The sequence below is a fragment of the Muntiacus reevesi genome, chromosome 9 (assembly GCF_963930625.1).
Source record: "Muntiacus reevesi chromosome 9, mMunRee1.1, whole genome shotgun sequence".
Taxonomy (NCBI): domain Eukaryota; kingdom Metazoa; phylum Chordata; class Mammalia; order Artiodactyla; family Cervidae; genus Muntiacus; species Muntiacus reevesi.
Window position 1 is genome coordinate 40,384,623 of NC_089257.1, and position 15,366 is coordinate 40,399,988.

General features: G+C 44.6%; 1 protein-coding gene and 1 pseudogene across 1 annotated transcript; both read right to left on the reverse strand.

Annotated features, from left to right (window-relative positions):
* Positions 1-7,724: 7,724 nt before the first annotated feature.
* On the reverse strand, positions 7,725-8,309 carry LOC136175019 (RNA polymerase II subunit A C-terminal domain phosphatase SSU72 like protein 3-like). The gene has a single exon (XM_065945316.1). It carries the CDS (start codon positions 8,307-8,309, stop codon positions 7,725-7,727), a length of 585 nt encoding a protein of 194 aa, XP_065801388.1.
* Positions 8,310-12,245: 3,936 nt separating this feature from the next.
* LOC136174983 (RNA polymerase II subunit A C-terminal domain phosphatase SSU72 like protein 3-like) lies at positions 12,246-12,819 on the reverse strand (annotated as a pseudogene).
* Between the last annotated feature and the right edge of the window lie 2,547 nt (positions 12,820-15,366).

Genomic DNA, 15,366 nt, shown 5'->3' on the forward strand with positions numbered 1-15,366 from the left:
CAGACGCCCAGAACACAGTTCCTCACTCTGCTGTCCCCACCCTTACCCAGCAGTGATTGTTAAAAGACTTAACGATGCATGAAAAGATGTTAGACATCACTACTGGTCATAAAGATGCAAATCAAACCACAATGAGCTATCACACCAGTCAGAATGGCCATCACCAAAAAATCTACAAACAATCAATGCTGGAGAGGGTGTGGAGAAAAGGGAACCCTCATATACTGCTGGTGGGAATGTAAATTGGTACAGCCACTATGGAGAATAGTGTGGAGTTTCCTTAAGAATCTAAAAATAGAAATACCATATGATCCTGTAGGGCTTCCCTGGTGCCTCAGACAGTAAAGAATCTGCCTGCAATGAAGGAGTCATAGAAGACACAAGTTGGATCCCTGGGTCAGGAAGATCCCCTGGAGGAGGGCATGGCAACCTGCTCCAGTGTTCTTGCCTGGAGAATCCCATGGACAAAGGGGCCTGGGGGGCTAAAGTCCATGTGGTTGAAGAGTCAGACACGCCTGAAGTGACTTAGTGCATGCACACGCCTGGTCCTGCAATCCCACTCCTGGGCATATATCCGAAGAAAACCATAATTCAAAAAAATACAAGCAGTCCAATGTTCCTTACAGCACTACTTACAATAGCCAACATGTGGAAGCAACCTAAATATTCCTCAACAAAGGAATGGATAAAGATGTGACTACATATATACAATGGGATATTACTCAGCCATAAAAAAGAATGAAACAGGGACTTCCTTGGGGTTCCAGCGGTTGGGAAACTACACTTCCACTGCAAGGAGTGTGGGTTCCGTCTCTGGTTGGGAAAGATCCTGCATGCTTTACAGTGTAGCCAAAAATTAAGGGGAAAAAAACCCCCAAAATAATGACATTTCAAGCAACATGGATAGACTGGAGATTATCATACTGGGTGAAGTAAGTGAAACAGAGAAAGATAAATCTCACACTATATCGCTCATATGTGGAATCTAGCAAAAAAAAAGGTGGTACAAATGAACTTATCTACAAAAGAAACAGAGTCACAGATGTAGAAAACAAACTTATGGTTACCAGAAGGTAATCGGGGGGAGGGGTAACTTGGAAGAGGAGGACTGACACATACACACTCCTACATATAAAATAGATAGCTAATAAGGACCTACTGTATAGCACAGGGGACGCTACTCAATACTCTTTAATGACCTATGAAAGTCACTCAGTCTTGTCTGGCTTTTTGCAACCCATGGACCATACAGTTCATGGAATTTTTAGGCCAGAATACTGGAATTGGTAGCTATTCCCTTCTCCAGGGAATCTTCCTAACCCAGGGATCAAATCCAGGTTCTTCACATTGCTGACCTATGTGAGAAAATATTCTGAAAAAAAGTGGATATGTGTACATATATGACATTAACTTTTTTTGGTAGCAAACATTATTTTATTTTTATTTATTTATTTTTTCCATTTATTTTGATTAGTTGGAGGCTAATTACTTTACAATATTGTAGTGGTTTTTGCCATACATTTACATGAATCAGCCATGGATTTAAATGTATTCCCCATCCCGATCCCCCCTCCCACATCCCTCCCCATCCCATCCCTCTGGGTCTTCCCAGTGTACCAATCTGAGCACTTGTCTCATGCATCCAACCGGGGCTGGTGATGTTTCACCCTTGATAGTACACTTGTTTCAATGCTATTCTCTCAGAACATCCCACCCTCACCTTCTCCCACAGAGTCTAAAAGTCTGTTCTGTACATCTGTGTCGCTTCTTCTGTTTTGCATATAGGGTTATTGTTACATTTTTAAAAATTCCATATATATGCATTGGTATACTGTATTGTATTCTGTATTGTATACAGAAAGATATCTTTATCTTTCTGGCTTACTTCACTCTGTATAATGGGTTCCAGTTTCATCCATCTCATTAGAACTGATTCAAATGAATTCTTGTTAATGGGTGAGCAATATTCCATGGTGTATATGTACCACAGCTTCCTTATCCATTCGTCTGCTGATGGGCATCTAGGTTGCTTCCATGTCCTGGCTATTATAAACAGTGCTGCGATGAACATTGGGGTGCACGTGTCTCTTTCAGATCTGGATTCCTTGGTATGTATGCCCAGAAATGGGATTGCTGGGTCATATGGCAGTTCTATTTCCAGTTTTTTAAGGAATCTCCACACCGTTCTCCATAGTGGCTCTACTAGTTTGCATTCCCACCAACAGTGTAAGAGGGTTCCCTTTTCTCCACACCCTCTCCAGCATTTATTGCTTGTAGACTTTTGGATAGCAGCCATTCTGACTGGCATGTAATGGTACCTCATTGAGGTTTTGATTTGCATTTCTCTGATACTGAGTGATGTTGAGCATCTTTTCATGTATTTGTTAGCCATCTGTATGTCTTCTTTGGAGAAATGTCTGTTTAGTTCTTTGGCCCATTTTTTGATTGGGTCATTTATTTTTCTGGAATTGAGCTGCAGGAGTTGCCTGTATATTTTTGAGATTAATCCTTTGTCTGTTTCTTCATTTGCTATTATTTTCTCCCATTCTGAAGGCTGTCTTTTCACCTTGCTTATAGTTTCCTTTGTTTAATTAGGTCCCATTTGTTTATATTTGCTTTTATTTCCAATATTCTGGGAGGTGGGTCATAAAGGATCTTGCTGTGATTTATGTCAGAGAGTATTTTGCCTATGTTTTCTTCTAGGAGTTTTATAGTTTCTGGTCTTACATTTAGATCATTAATCCATTTTGAGTTTATTTTTGTGTATGGTGTTAGAAAGTGTTCTAATTTCATTCTTTTACAAGTGGTTGACCAGTTTTCCTAGCACAACTTGTTAAAGAGGTTGTCTTTTCTCCATTGTATATTCTTGCCTCCTTTGTTGAAGATAAGGTGTCCATAGGTACGTGGATTTATCTCTGGGCTTTCTATTTTGTTCCATTGATCTATATTTCTGTCTTTGTGCCAGTAGCATGCTGTCTTGATGACTGTGGCTTTGTAGTAGAGACTGAAGTCAGGCAGGTTGATTCCTCCAGTTCCATTCTTCTTTCTCAAGATTGCTTTGGCTATTCAAGGTTTTTTGTACTTCCATACAAATTGTGAAATTATTTGTTCTAGTTCTGGACAGATTCATTTTGTTGTATAACACAATACAACATCGTAAGCCAACTATATGCCAATAAAAACTAAAAAAAAAGAATGGGTAGGAATTCTCCAAGGATAGAAGATATAGCACCTTTTACAGAAGCAAAAAAAAAAAAAAAAAAAACCAAAACAACTTAACAACAGATACAGTTCACAGTGGAGGCAGGAGCTCCCACAAGCTGCCAAATGAGAGTGACTTGAACCACCCCACAGCCACAGCCTCACGGGTTCATGAGTGCATCTGGGAACTCCAGCACCATCCCTGGGGAAGAGGTCTTCCCATCAAGGTCCAGGAGCACACCCAGGTCAGTGGACACACAGAGACAGGGGTCAGCCCATGGACAGCAGTGCTGACCGTGTGTGAGCCAGTGAGCCCCAGGTTGACCAATGATGGGGCCCAAGGTGGCTGGGGTTCTCTGGGACCTCGGGGCTGTGAAGTACACTATACCATCTACACCTGAATGCGGAAGGAGACTCTGGAGGTGAAAGATCCCTGAAGGACTATTCTGCCCAAGATGCTGGTAAGGATGAAGAACTGACTTGTCCAAGGTCCTGGTGAGTGGGAGACCGAGCATATCTGACTCCTGACTGGTGCGTTTTTCCTTGTAGACCCAGGAGAGGGCCCTCTTCCCTCTGAGCAGAAAAGAAGTGTCTCTCCTCAGTTCCTGCCAAGATGTGGGTCCTGCCCAAGCACTAGGCCCACTGAAGCCCTTGGGAACCAATACAGGCTAAAAAGAGGATCAAGGTCATCCCTGATGGCTCAGTGGTAAAGAATCCACCTGCCAATGCAGGAGACACAGGTTTGATTCCTGGTCCGGGAAGATCCCACATGCTGCAGAGCAACCCAGCTCAAGCACCACAACTACTGAGCCTGCACTCTAGAGCCTGGGAGCCGCAGCTACTGAAGCCAGCCTGCCCTAGAGCCCGTGCTCCAACAAGAGAAGCCACCGCAGTGAGAGTACGTGCACCGCAATGAAGAGTAACCCTTGCTCACCAAAACTGGAGAAATGCCCACACAGCAACCAAGACCCAGCACAGCCGAAATAAATAATAATTAACTAACTAAATAAATAAAAATTTGAAAAAAGAGAGAATTTAATCATTAATCATAAAACTGATAAAAAATAAAGACAGGATCATTCTGGGCAGAATTAAAAGTACACCAGGCTCCATGCAGGGGTTTTGTTTTTTGTTTTGTCTTGTTTGTGGGGGTGGGGAGGAGTTGCCAGAACAGTACCACCGGGGTGGGTCTCCTCAGACTCCAGACAGAACCTGCTTCCAGTGCCACCACTGAACCTTCAGGAACAGAGTGGCCATAGTTGCCACCCAAAGTGGTCAAGTGACTTTCATCACAACTGAGTCCAAAGTTACGATGCCGGTTGTACCCTCAGAGGGTAGGCCAGGTGCAGAGGGGAACAGAGGGCCTAGAGAACTGCCTCCCCCGCCCCATGCAGATTTTGCCTGGGAGCCACAACAACACTGCCATGCATTCTAACTCCCCACATCCATGCCCTCATTCCCAAACGGCTAGCCGGCCCCCAAAGCTAGGCCTTTCCTGAGAACGCCCACCTTCAGAGTTACCACCCTCATCACAATCTCAGAAGAGGTCCTCAAGCAGCCAACTTCAATCTTAGATGATGATGTGGGTCTCAAACGAGGAGGTAAATTTCCTTTGCAATCCATGAACTCACACCTTAATGTTGGCCTGCATATTTGAAAGGAAAATAAAAATCCTTTTATAAAATATGAGATGTAAAAGAGTTAGAGTGGTAACTTCCTTTTTTTTTTTTTTTTTTTTTGCATTTATTTACTTATTTATTTGGCTGCACTGGGTCTTAGTTGCAGCACGTGGGATCTTTTTTCAGTTGTGCCTGAAAACTCTTAGTTGCGGTATGTCGGATCTAGTTCCCTGCAGGGATCAAACTAGAGTCCCCTGCACTGGAAGCACAGAGTCTTCACCACTGGACCACCAGGAAAGTCCCCAAAGAGGTAACTTCTTGACCAAATTTCACTGGTAGCCAGGACTGGACTTCTTGACCTCTACTACATGGCAGCCAAAGTTTCCTTATCCCATCCCAGTCAAACATGACTCTTACCAAGAGCAGGGGTCTGGGGGTGTGGCTGGGGTGGGAAGGAAGAGTGGAGTAGTGCATAGTGTGCAGGCTACTATTGTTAGGAAGCCATCTGCAAATAGACATCAGGAGGTGCCAACGCAGACAGCAGGCAGCACAGTCCAGAGACAGCACAGCATGAAGTGGGTACTAGGAAAGATGAGCTATTGGCAGAGGGATAGTATTATAGCTTTCTGGGCCAACGGGACAAGGATGCAGCAAAAAGGGGAGAGAGGCAGCACTAGACCCCCACTCTGAATGCCTGAGGCCAAACAGAGGATCACAAACAGAGCCCTGGTCTAGTAAGCAATGGGCATATGCTCCTGCGAGGTCACGCAGGCCCTGTGGCCACAGACAGTGCTCCCCAAGACAGTCAGGCTACTTGGGGAGCTGTGCACATCCTGAGACCTGGAATACTTTCACCGATAAAGCTAACAAGTGAAAATACAGGCCTTAAGATGAGGCTTAGGCATCCTAGATTGATTTTGTTATTTTCTCTTTGGTAAGGGGTGGAGATTAACTGTGTTTAAGGTTAGAACAGAAAACATTAGTTGTTGAGAAAAATAAACTACTGCCAGGTAATAAGGTAGAAAATTTCAAGTGAGGCATCCACAAATCTTAAAGCCAAGACCTTCTTTAGTGCCACCAGCTTCAGACAGTGGCTTCAAGTCCTCAGAGTTGCTCTTAGCTAGTGGGACCCTGCTATAAAGCAGAAGAGGCTCAGCTGGGCACTCGGTGATGACCTGGATGGGTGGGATTGTGAGGGAGGGGGGTGTCCAAGAGGGAGGGATATATGTATACATAGAGTTAATTCACTTCATTGTACAGCAGAAACTAAAACAACATTGTAAAGAAATATTGCAATTATTATTATTTAAATTTTCTTTTTAAAACATTAAAAAGAAATAATAGTAATTTTAAGATTTTTAAATTGCAACTCAAATAGCTGAGAGAGGAAGCATCAGGATTGGTGCTTCATCTGGCAGGCAACCCTATGCCCCAGGTCCTACCCTACTGGCTTTTCCTCTCCCCTCTAAGTTGGAAGGTTACCCAACGCCCCCTTGGTGTGCCTGCCAGGGACTGGCTCGGTCTGGGTGGCAGCACGGTGCTCTGCGCCTGCAGGCCGCCCCTCCAGAATGTTCCCATCATTGGGGATGATCATCACAACACACTATCCAATCCCTTTCCCATTCTAGCCCTGACTGCCTCAACCTCCATACCGCCAGCACTGCCCCATCTGGATAGTTCCACCCCGTCACCAGTGTGGAAAGAGAAAATTGACATTGCTTTTACATTCTTCCCCCTCTCTCCTCTTCAGCCTGTCCTGTCCCTTCAACTCCACCATCTTCTGATGATCCCACAGCTTCTCCCCCTGTCCAGAGCTTCCACATTACTGATCAATCCACACTTCTCCTTTGGAAATCCTCTAGGAGCTCATCCCATGCCCCCAGGTCCACCCTTGCTCCATCCTGCCTTTGCTCTGTAAATAAAGTCTACATCAACTTTCTGACATAGCAAGATACCTCATTCAACCAGGCTAACACCCCCTTCCTTTATTTTCTCCTGTAACTTACACAAGCCTTGGTGCCATTGCTGGTCAGACCTAAGAGGATTCACTTTCCTATAGATAGGATCCACTTTTAGAGGAGTTCAGTACTCAATGAACCTTTTATGCATGAAGAAAATCCACTTGAGGAAAGAGAGCTTTACCCTGTGGAATTCATTCAGCTTAAACAGTAAGAAACCAGGGCGTTCCTTTTGTAAGATCCAACCCCTACCAAAAATTAGGAGATACATTTTCTATAAACTAGAAGCTTTCATTTCATTTCATGAATATTGAAATGAACCGATCATGCTCAAATTTTGGCAATCAATGCCTACTGTTATCAAATCTGAGTTTCTATGAAAATTGCAGTTACCAAAATACATACAAATTAAAATAGATTACTAAATTTCAAACATTAAAGATAATCCTATCTCACTAAAAAGAAAAATGCATTTATACTATTGCACAATACAAAAACGACAAAAGGAAATTGTATTAAAATAATGAAGTAAAAAAAAATGACGGAATGGAAGTTGGGTGGGGTTTCCTTGCTCTTCTTCCCTGAATATCCTTCAACGCATCACTTGTCCATTGTAAACCTTGGTCTCTTGATGTGGATAGTGGAGTCCTGGAGGCTAACTTCCTTGCAGAGCCCTGTGAGCACTGAAGTGTTCCTTCCAGGTCAAGAATCCATACCATCGTCCCCCACCGTGGAAGGGTTTGGATGCCTCCAGAGCGTTCATGTTACTTTGGCAGACAATGATATCCTTTTCCACTTCCCTCTCTGGGTGGAGTGTACCTGCAAAAAGTCCTGTAGATGGCTTTTAGCATAAAGGCCTTGGAAGCCGCTTCGGACAGAAAATACCACCTAGCCCAACGTCCAGGCACAAGCTCTTACCCAGAGGAGCTGAAACCAGACAAGATCCTCAGTAGAAGCAGACCGTGTGCAGAAAGCTCTTGCCAGTTTTGCGCTCGGCTGCCAGGAGCACCTCGACCAGAGAGTCCTCCAGGTCGTCCGCCTGCTGGAGGCGTTCGCAGAGCTCACAGATGATAAAAGCCCCCAAGGTGGCGTCCTCCGCGTTGTCGTCCATGTCCACGTTGATCACGTGCACAGGCTGGCAGGTCTCCTGCTCTCGGACCCACAGCTCCTCCACCACCCTGTCGTAGACGCTCTCCTCACAGGTGAAGATGACATCAAAGCGATCTCTGCACTCTTGAAATCTTTCCGGGCGAGGCTTGATTCTCTCGTTTCTTGCCAAGATGTGTAAGATGCCATTGTTGTTATAGCGTTCTCGGTCTCTGCGCGCAAGATCCTTGCGCATCTCCTCATAGGTGGTGGAGAAATCGTAAACCACCTGGAGGTTGCGTGCCGTTCCTGGGAGCCTGACTCGAGATCCAGCTCCGAAGGACCTGACTCGGAATCCTTTCCTCCTGAGGATGCGGTGGGCCTCCATGCTCCTGTTCATGTTGCTCATGCAGACCACAGCCACGCTGAGCGGATAGGAGGGCATGGTGGCGGCCACTGGGACTCCAGCCAGACGCGTGGACTTCAGGGGCTGAGGGGACTCTGAAGGCCAGGGGATGAGCGGCTGGGTCCAGCTCTTCCAAGGAGTGTTAGAGTCAATGAGGAAAGAAGGCGTTTATATGGAGGCACCTGTCCTGAGTGGGAGGAGAACTCTTGATGGATGATTGGCTTAACTCTTGAGTGATTGGATTTGAATGGTGGGCTGGGACCAGAGAACCCAGTGCTGTTTTCAGCACAATCCGCTGATGCAATCACCCAACCTCAATGCCTCTATACCCACCCAACCTCCACCCCCCTCCTGAGCATTTTGCCATCTCCCTTTAACACTATCTGTGCCTGTGTGTATGGGGCAGAATTGGTATCAGGCAAAACAGTAGACTACTCACTGGCTTCTCACCAGTCTTCCAAAGAGTTGAAGACATGCATGTGGAAAAGATTTTTGAAATTCCTGAGCCTCCTAATCCAATGAGCAAAGAATCACAGTGGTTGTTCCCGTTTTTCATGTTAGAGTTGATGTTCCAGTAGAGCAGTTGTGCTAAATCCTAGGAAGGCACTCATGGTTTTTCCTATCAGTCAAGAAAAGCATGCACCAGTGTCAAAAGCAACCTCTGGAAAATATGACTGCCGTTTGATAGCGTTTCACAAGTTGCAAGAACACCACATTTTCTCCTTTTGCCTTTCTTCAATTGATCAGAATTCTGGAGTGAACTGAGGGAGATCCTCCTCCCTTATCTTGTCTCCAAAAGCAACTCAGTCCGAGCACTCCATACACAACATAGAAGTCTTTTCATTGCTTTTCTCTATTTGCATAGCAGATGAAGCAATGGTACAGACATTAAACTTGGGATCGGGACACTGACCACTAAGGAGACTTAATGCTGTCAATTCAAAATGGCAAGGGCAAAGATCTCTTCATAGAGCCGCAGACTGAGTGTTCTGTCCATTGCAGTGATTGATTCTCTGAGAGCAAAGAGTCCTATGTCAGTAAACAGCCCAAGTGTACTCAAAGCGTGACCCCCAGAGCATCAGCATGAACTGAAGGGGAGCTTGTTTAACATGGGAACTGGACTCCCAGACCACTGAATTGGATCGTAGGGAGGGGCACTAAGGATTGAGAACAAGTTGACTAATAGCAGAGATTTTAGAAACTTGACTGGACCTTGGAAGTCCCTGAGAAGCACTGCCTCTAGATGGGAGGTTGAATATTCTGAAGAGAAAAATCAGATTAGAGAAAAGGTCAGGCATACCTGAAAAGGCAGTCAGCTCTTAAATATGATGAAAATGTTTTTTAACAGGCACTGCTTGAGACCTAATCCATCCTGCCTGAGAGAGTGAGAGAGAGAGAGAGAGAGAGAGAGAGAGAGAGAGAGAGAGAGAGAGAAGAATGAACTCAGAGCCCAAATTGCAATCATGATACGACAGGAGGAAGTTATCTCATCATGGTCCTTTCTCTTCATAGGATGGCTCTAGAGTCACACAGTGGCAGAAAACCCTACTTCTGGTCTGTTTGTGTGCCCCTGAGTTTATCTGTGAGACTCAGGGTGTGGAGGCGGCTCTTGTTCGGCATGCCAGCACTGTGGCTTCCACAGCTGAGCTCTTAGTGCTAGAGCAGTGTCGCTGTGTCACCCCATCAGCCTCCCTGACGTCTGCAGTGCTGGTAGAGGAGACCTTACAGGGCAGGCTTTCCTTCACTTTCTGCCAATTCTGATCACCATTTAATTGGACACCGTCCCTCTTTTTTCACCTTGAGATAACCTTGAATATGTTTTCATTTATATGAAAGTTGACCTCTTTCAGAGTCAGTCGTCTTTAGAATGATGTCAGTATCTTTTCTATGATTACTACCTCTTTTTTTCTTAATCAATCCTGTAGACAAAACTCTCTTCTCCTCAAAGTTATCGTCTCTCTTTCTGGACTTACCACTCTAAGAAGCCCATGTTCTGTCAATTCTGGATGTAAAATCCATAGATACAGGTCAAATACTTAACAAACCTTACAAGTGCAGACATCACCCTTTCAACACCAACAAAATTTGGTATTGTCACTTCTTCCCCAACTGCCTTTTTCTGCGCACTCCCCTGTGACAGCAGCTCCCATATTTCCACCGAGATCTCTGCCACTACATCAAAATCTGAAGCAGAATATTCGCCAACTGTCAACCACCCACCTTCCAAACTTTGTTTATTTTTTTCAGCTGTAATAGCTCTTAGACAAGCTATGCTTCAGCATCCATTTCACCCAGTTCCATTCCCTTTATTTTCCCAGGGACACCTACTATGTTAAGTGGCATTACTATGGTGGCTCCTGTGTAACGTCTACAGCTGTTTGAACGAGTTGTACTCTCTCATATTTGCCTCCTGCATATCCCTACAGACAGGAATTCAACCAACAGCCTTTACTGCATGTGGATTTTCTGGCCAAATAAGTTCACCGGGAAAAATCATTTCTCTTTCTTTCAAAGGGCTCCTAAATCTCCCTACTTCAATTTTGTGGTCCCATCATTGGAAAAGATCATCTCAACCCACTCTCTGACTCCCTGTCCATTCCTGAGCGTGACTGTCCACTATCAGATGAGGGATTGATTTTGAATACCACTGACTCTACCAGGAAAGAAAATCGTCACCTCCCTACCACTGCCCCCTTCAGATAGAGATGCACCTGCTCACATGTGAGGAAACACAGAAAGTTGAGAGTGCTTCTTTACCATCCCTCTCTCTTCTCTTCATCAAGTCTTGTCTTTTCAACTGCAGCACCTCCCTCTGCTCCCACACTTCTCCCCCTGTGCAGAGCCACCTCCCTCCTCCTCAGTGCAGTCCTCTCCTCAGCATTTGCTGTACTCGTTGATCCCTCCAGATCCATGGCACTCCATCCCACCTACACGGATAACAAAGTCTACACTTCCTTTCTGATAGTAAGTTAACTTCACCATCCCCACTGTCTCTCCTTTATTTTCTCCTGTAAGCCACACAGGACTTGGTGACACAGCTGGTCAGAACCAAGAATGTTTCAGTTCCGAACAACGAGGATCCATGTTTGGAGGAGCACAAAACACAAAACAATGAATGCTTGAAGGAGAAGTAAATTCTCAAGAAAAGAGAATGCTTTTCTACATGGGATTGATAGGCTTTGAAAAACAGGAAATCAAGACACCCAGTTGGTAACGTCCATCCCCTACCACAAATAAGACATTTTTTTAAATGAAAGAGTGTTACTTTGATTTTTTTCATTTTATTTAAATAAGCTACATAGTTCAACAGATAGGGCTTATATTTTAGTAATAAATGTGACCACAGACTACACCAATTTATAATTTTATTTCATAAATATGCTGTTTGATTAAACAAATCATGCTTGAATTTTGCCCAAAAAAGCCACCAATGATCTACCCAGAACTTATAATCAAGTAGATAATTGTCAAAGACATACAATTTAAAAGCAGAAATGTTTCCAATTCAATATAATTTCCATTCCCGTATTGATACACCAAGCCGAAAGGACAAAAGAATATTTGTATCCATATAGATCAATAAAATAGACACTGTTCCTTTTCCTCAGAATATCCTTCAAAGCATTGCTTGTCCCAGGCTCCGTGATCAGCCTGGATTGTCCATCCAGCAGAGAGAGTCCTCGAGATTAACCTCCTTGCAGAAACCTGTGAGCACTGAGTTCTTCCTTCCAGGTCCAGTTCCACACCATCTTTCCCCATGTTGGAAGGGTTGGCATGTCTCCCGGTGTTCCATGTTCCCTGGCCATGCGATGCTCTCCTCCTCCACCTTCTTCACTGGGTGGGGTGTACCTGATAAATAAAACATAGATGGCCTTTAGCAGAAATGGCTTTGAAGAAGCCTCTCCCAGAAAATGCCCAGTAGCCCGAGAGTCCAGGCATGAGTTCTTATTGACACAGCAGCTGAAACCAGCTTCCTCAGTAGAAGCAGACGGTGTGCAGAAAGCTCCTTCCTGTTTTCTCCTCCGCTGCCTGGAGCAGCTCGGCCAGATGACTTTGCATGTCATCTGCCTGCTGGAGACCCTGGCAGAGCTCACAGATGATTGAGGCCCCAAGGCTGGCTGCCTCCAGGGTGTCGTCTATGTCCACGTTGACGACTGGCACCGGCCGCCAGGTCTCCTGATCCCTGGCACAGAGGTCGGCCACCACCCGGTTATAGGCTCTCTCCCCACAGGTGAAGATGATGTCAAAGGGATCTGGGCACTCTTGAAACCTTTCTGGGCCAGGCTTGATTCTCTCATTTCTCTTCAGGATGTGTAAGACTCCATTCCTTTTGTAGTGCTTTTGGTCTTTCGCTGTGCATCTTCTAATAGGATGTGGAGAAGTCATAGAGCACGGGTGGGTTGCGTGCCCCTCCTGGGAGCCTCACAGGGGATCAAGCTCCAAAAGACCTGACATGGAACCCGTTCTTCCTGAGGACGCAGTGGGCTTCCATGCTCCTGTTGACGTTGCTCATGCAGACCACAGCCACCCTGAGCGGGGAGGAGGGCATGGCATCAGCCTCTTGGGACTCCAGCTGGACAGGAGGACTTCAGGGTCTGAGGGGGACTCTGAAGGCCAGGGAGATGACTGGCTGGGTCCAGTTTTATAATGAGCATTTGAACCAGGGAAGAGAGAAGGCCTTTATATGGAGGCATGGGCCCATGGTGGGCGGAGACCTCTTGATTGGTGATTGGCTTAACTCTTGAGTGATTGGATTTAGATAGTGGACCCAATGGGGTGACCAGAACAACCCGGTGATCCAATCACCCAATTTGATGGTCAGGAGGTGCCCATCTGGCTCCTTTGCCACCCCGGAGTCCTTTGCCAGGTACAGTTAACCCTGTATGTGCCTGTGTATATGAGGCTAAGTTTTGTAATTCAATCACCTGAATGTCTGCTCTACACCCTGGTCTGGCTCCCGGGTTGGAGTGGTTTTTAGTCTCCACTTCGTCCTCTGGGTGACATTTGCAAGGGACTACTAAGCATAACAGACTTGTCCAGACTATTTTAATTTTGTCATCATTCTCTCTAGTGACCTGAGAACATGGGTTGGAATGTGTGTTTGAAGTTTTCAACCTTACAGTTAGTTCATTATACATATAATTGCCATAGTTTTTTCATATTTATTTACCTCAGTTGATAATCTAGGATTGTAATTTTGTTAAATTACAGGAGAAACACATAATTTTGGCCATAAATAATAACAAGATTTACCAGTGTACCAAGCAAATGTTTGGAAAACATCCCTCCTGTTAGTGTGGCAGGAGATTCAAGAACACACATATCCTGCATTTGATTTTCTTGAATTCATGATGCTTCTCCAGGGACTCAAGGCACTACCATGGCTTTCCCATGTTTTCAAGTACAGCTCTGTCTGAACACTCTATACTGAAATATAGGAATCTTAAATTCCGTTTCTTTTGTCAGTTTGCAGAAGTGACCCTCCAAGGATATAGACTTAAAAATTATGAACCATACACCAAACAGTAAGGAGACACAGTCTTGTCCCTTCAAAATGGTTCAGGAGAAGCATCCATTTAGAAACACAGATTTTATGTCTCTGTGCCTTTGTCAATTGTAGTCAGTGTTACATTGAAGGAATTCTACCTCCGCAAACACACTTGATCTTCTCCAAGTATGAGTCCCAAAGCCAGGACATTAACATTTACCCAGAATGTGGGGTAAGGTAATTTGGATCCCAGCCCACCAAATTGGAAAATCTGGGAGTGACACCCAGAGATCTGGGATGTACAAAGCCCTTCAGATGATCACAATGTACACCAAGGTTTGAAAGCAACTGACTCAAAGCAGGGGTTTTTTAGCCTCGATTGGAACTTGGAAGCTGTAATAATTTGTTCAAAGCAGGGCATCAAGAATACAAGGGAGGCAGGACATTCAAAAGAGAAAAATCCTGTCAAAGAAACACCAGGCATAGATGAAGAGGTAGTCAGAAGCTACATACAGCATGAAATTTTATTAGAGTAGCGACCCAAACCTGAAGCGGTCTAACAAACCTTGTATAGCAAGAATTTTGGCTCAGAGTGAAACAAAACAGGACCTTATGGTCTTTCCCCACTATGTTCTCTGCCTGCCTTTGTCTGTGAAAATATTAGCTAAAGGATAAGCTTAATCAGTGAAGCGAGAGAATGCAGAAATAAAGGAAAACAGTCCATCTAACAAGACTAAATAAAAATAGTTTAATCATTAAGCATCAAAACATCTACTGCTTCATTGACTACAGTAAAGCCTTTGACTGTGTGGATCATAACAAATTGTGGAAAGTTCTTCGAGAGATGGGAACATCAGACCAGGTTACTGCCTCCTGAGAAACCTGTATGCAAGTTAAGAAGCAACAGTTAGAACCAGACATGGGACAAGAGACTGGTTCCAAATTGGGAAAGGAGTATGTCAAAGCTGTATAGTGTCACCCTACCTATTTAGCGTCTATGAAGAGTACATCATGTGAAATGCCAAGCTGGATGAAACACAAGCTGGAATCAAGATTGCCTGGAGAAATGTCAATAGCCTCAAATATACTGATGACACTCCCCTTATGGCAGAAAGCAAAGAGGAATTAAAGAGCCTTTTGATGAAGGTGAAAGAGGAGAGTAAAAAAGCTGGCTTACGATTCAGCATTCAAAAAACTATGGTCATGGCATCTGGTCCCATCACTCCATGGCAAATAGATGGGGAAACAATGAAAACAGTGAGAGTTTTATTTTCTTGGGCTCTAGAATTACTGCAGATGTTGACTGCAGCCATGAAATTAAAAGATGCTTGCTCCTTGGGGGAAAAAAATTGACAAACTTAGACAGCATATCAAAAAGCAGAGACATTACTTTGCCAACAAAGATCCGCCTACTCAAACTATGGTTTTTCCAGTAGTCATGTATGAATGTGAGAGTCAGACCATAAAGATGGCTGAGAGCTGAAGAATTGATGCTTTTGAACTGTGGTGTTGGAGAAGACTCTTGAGAGTCCCTTGGACTGCAAGAAGATCCAATCAGCCAATTCTGAAGGAAATAAGTCCTGGATATTCATTGGAAGATGTGATGTT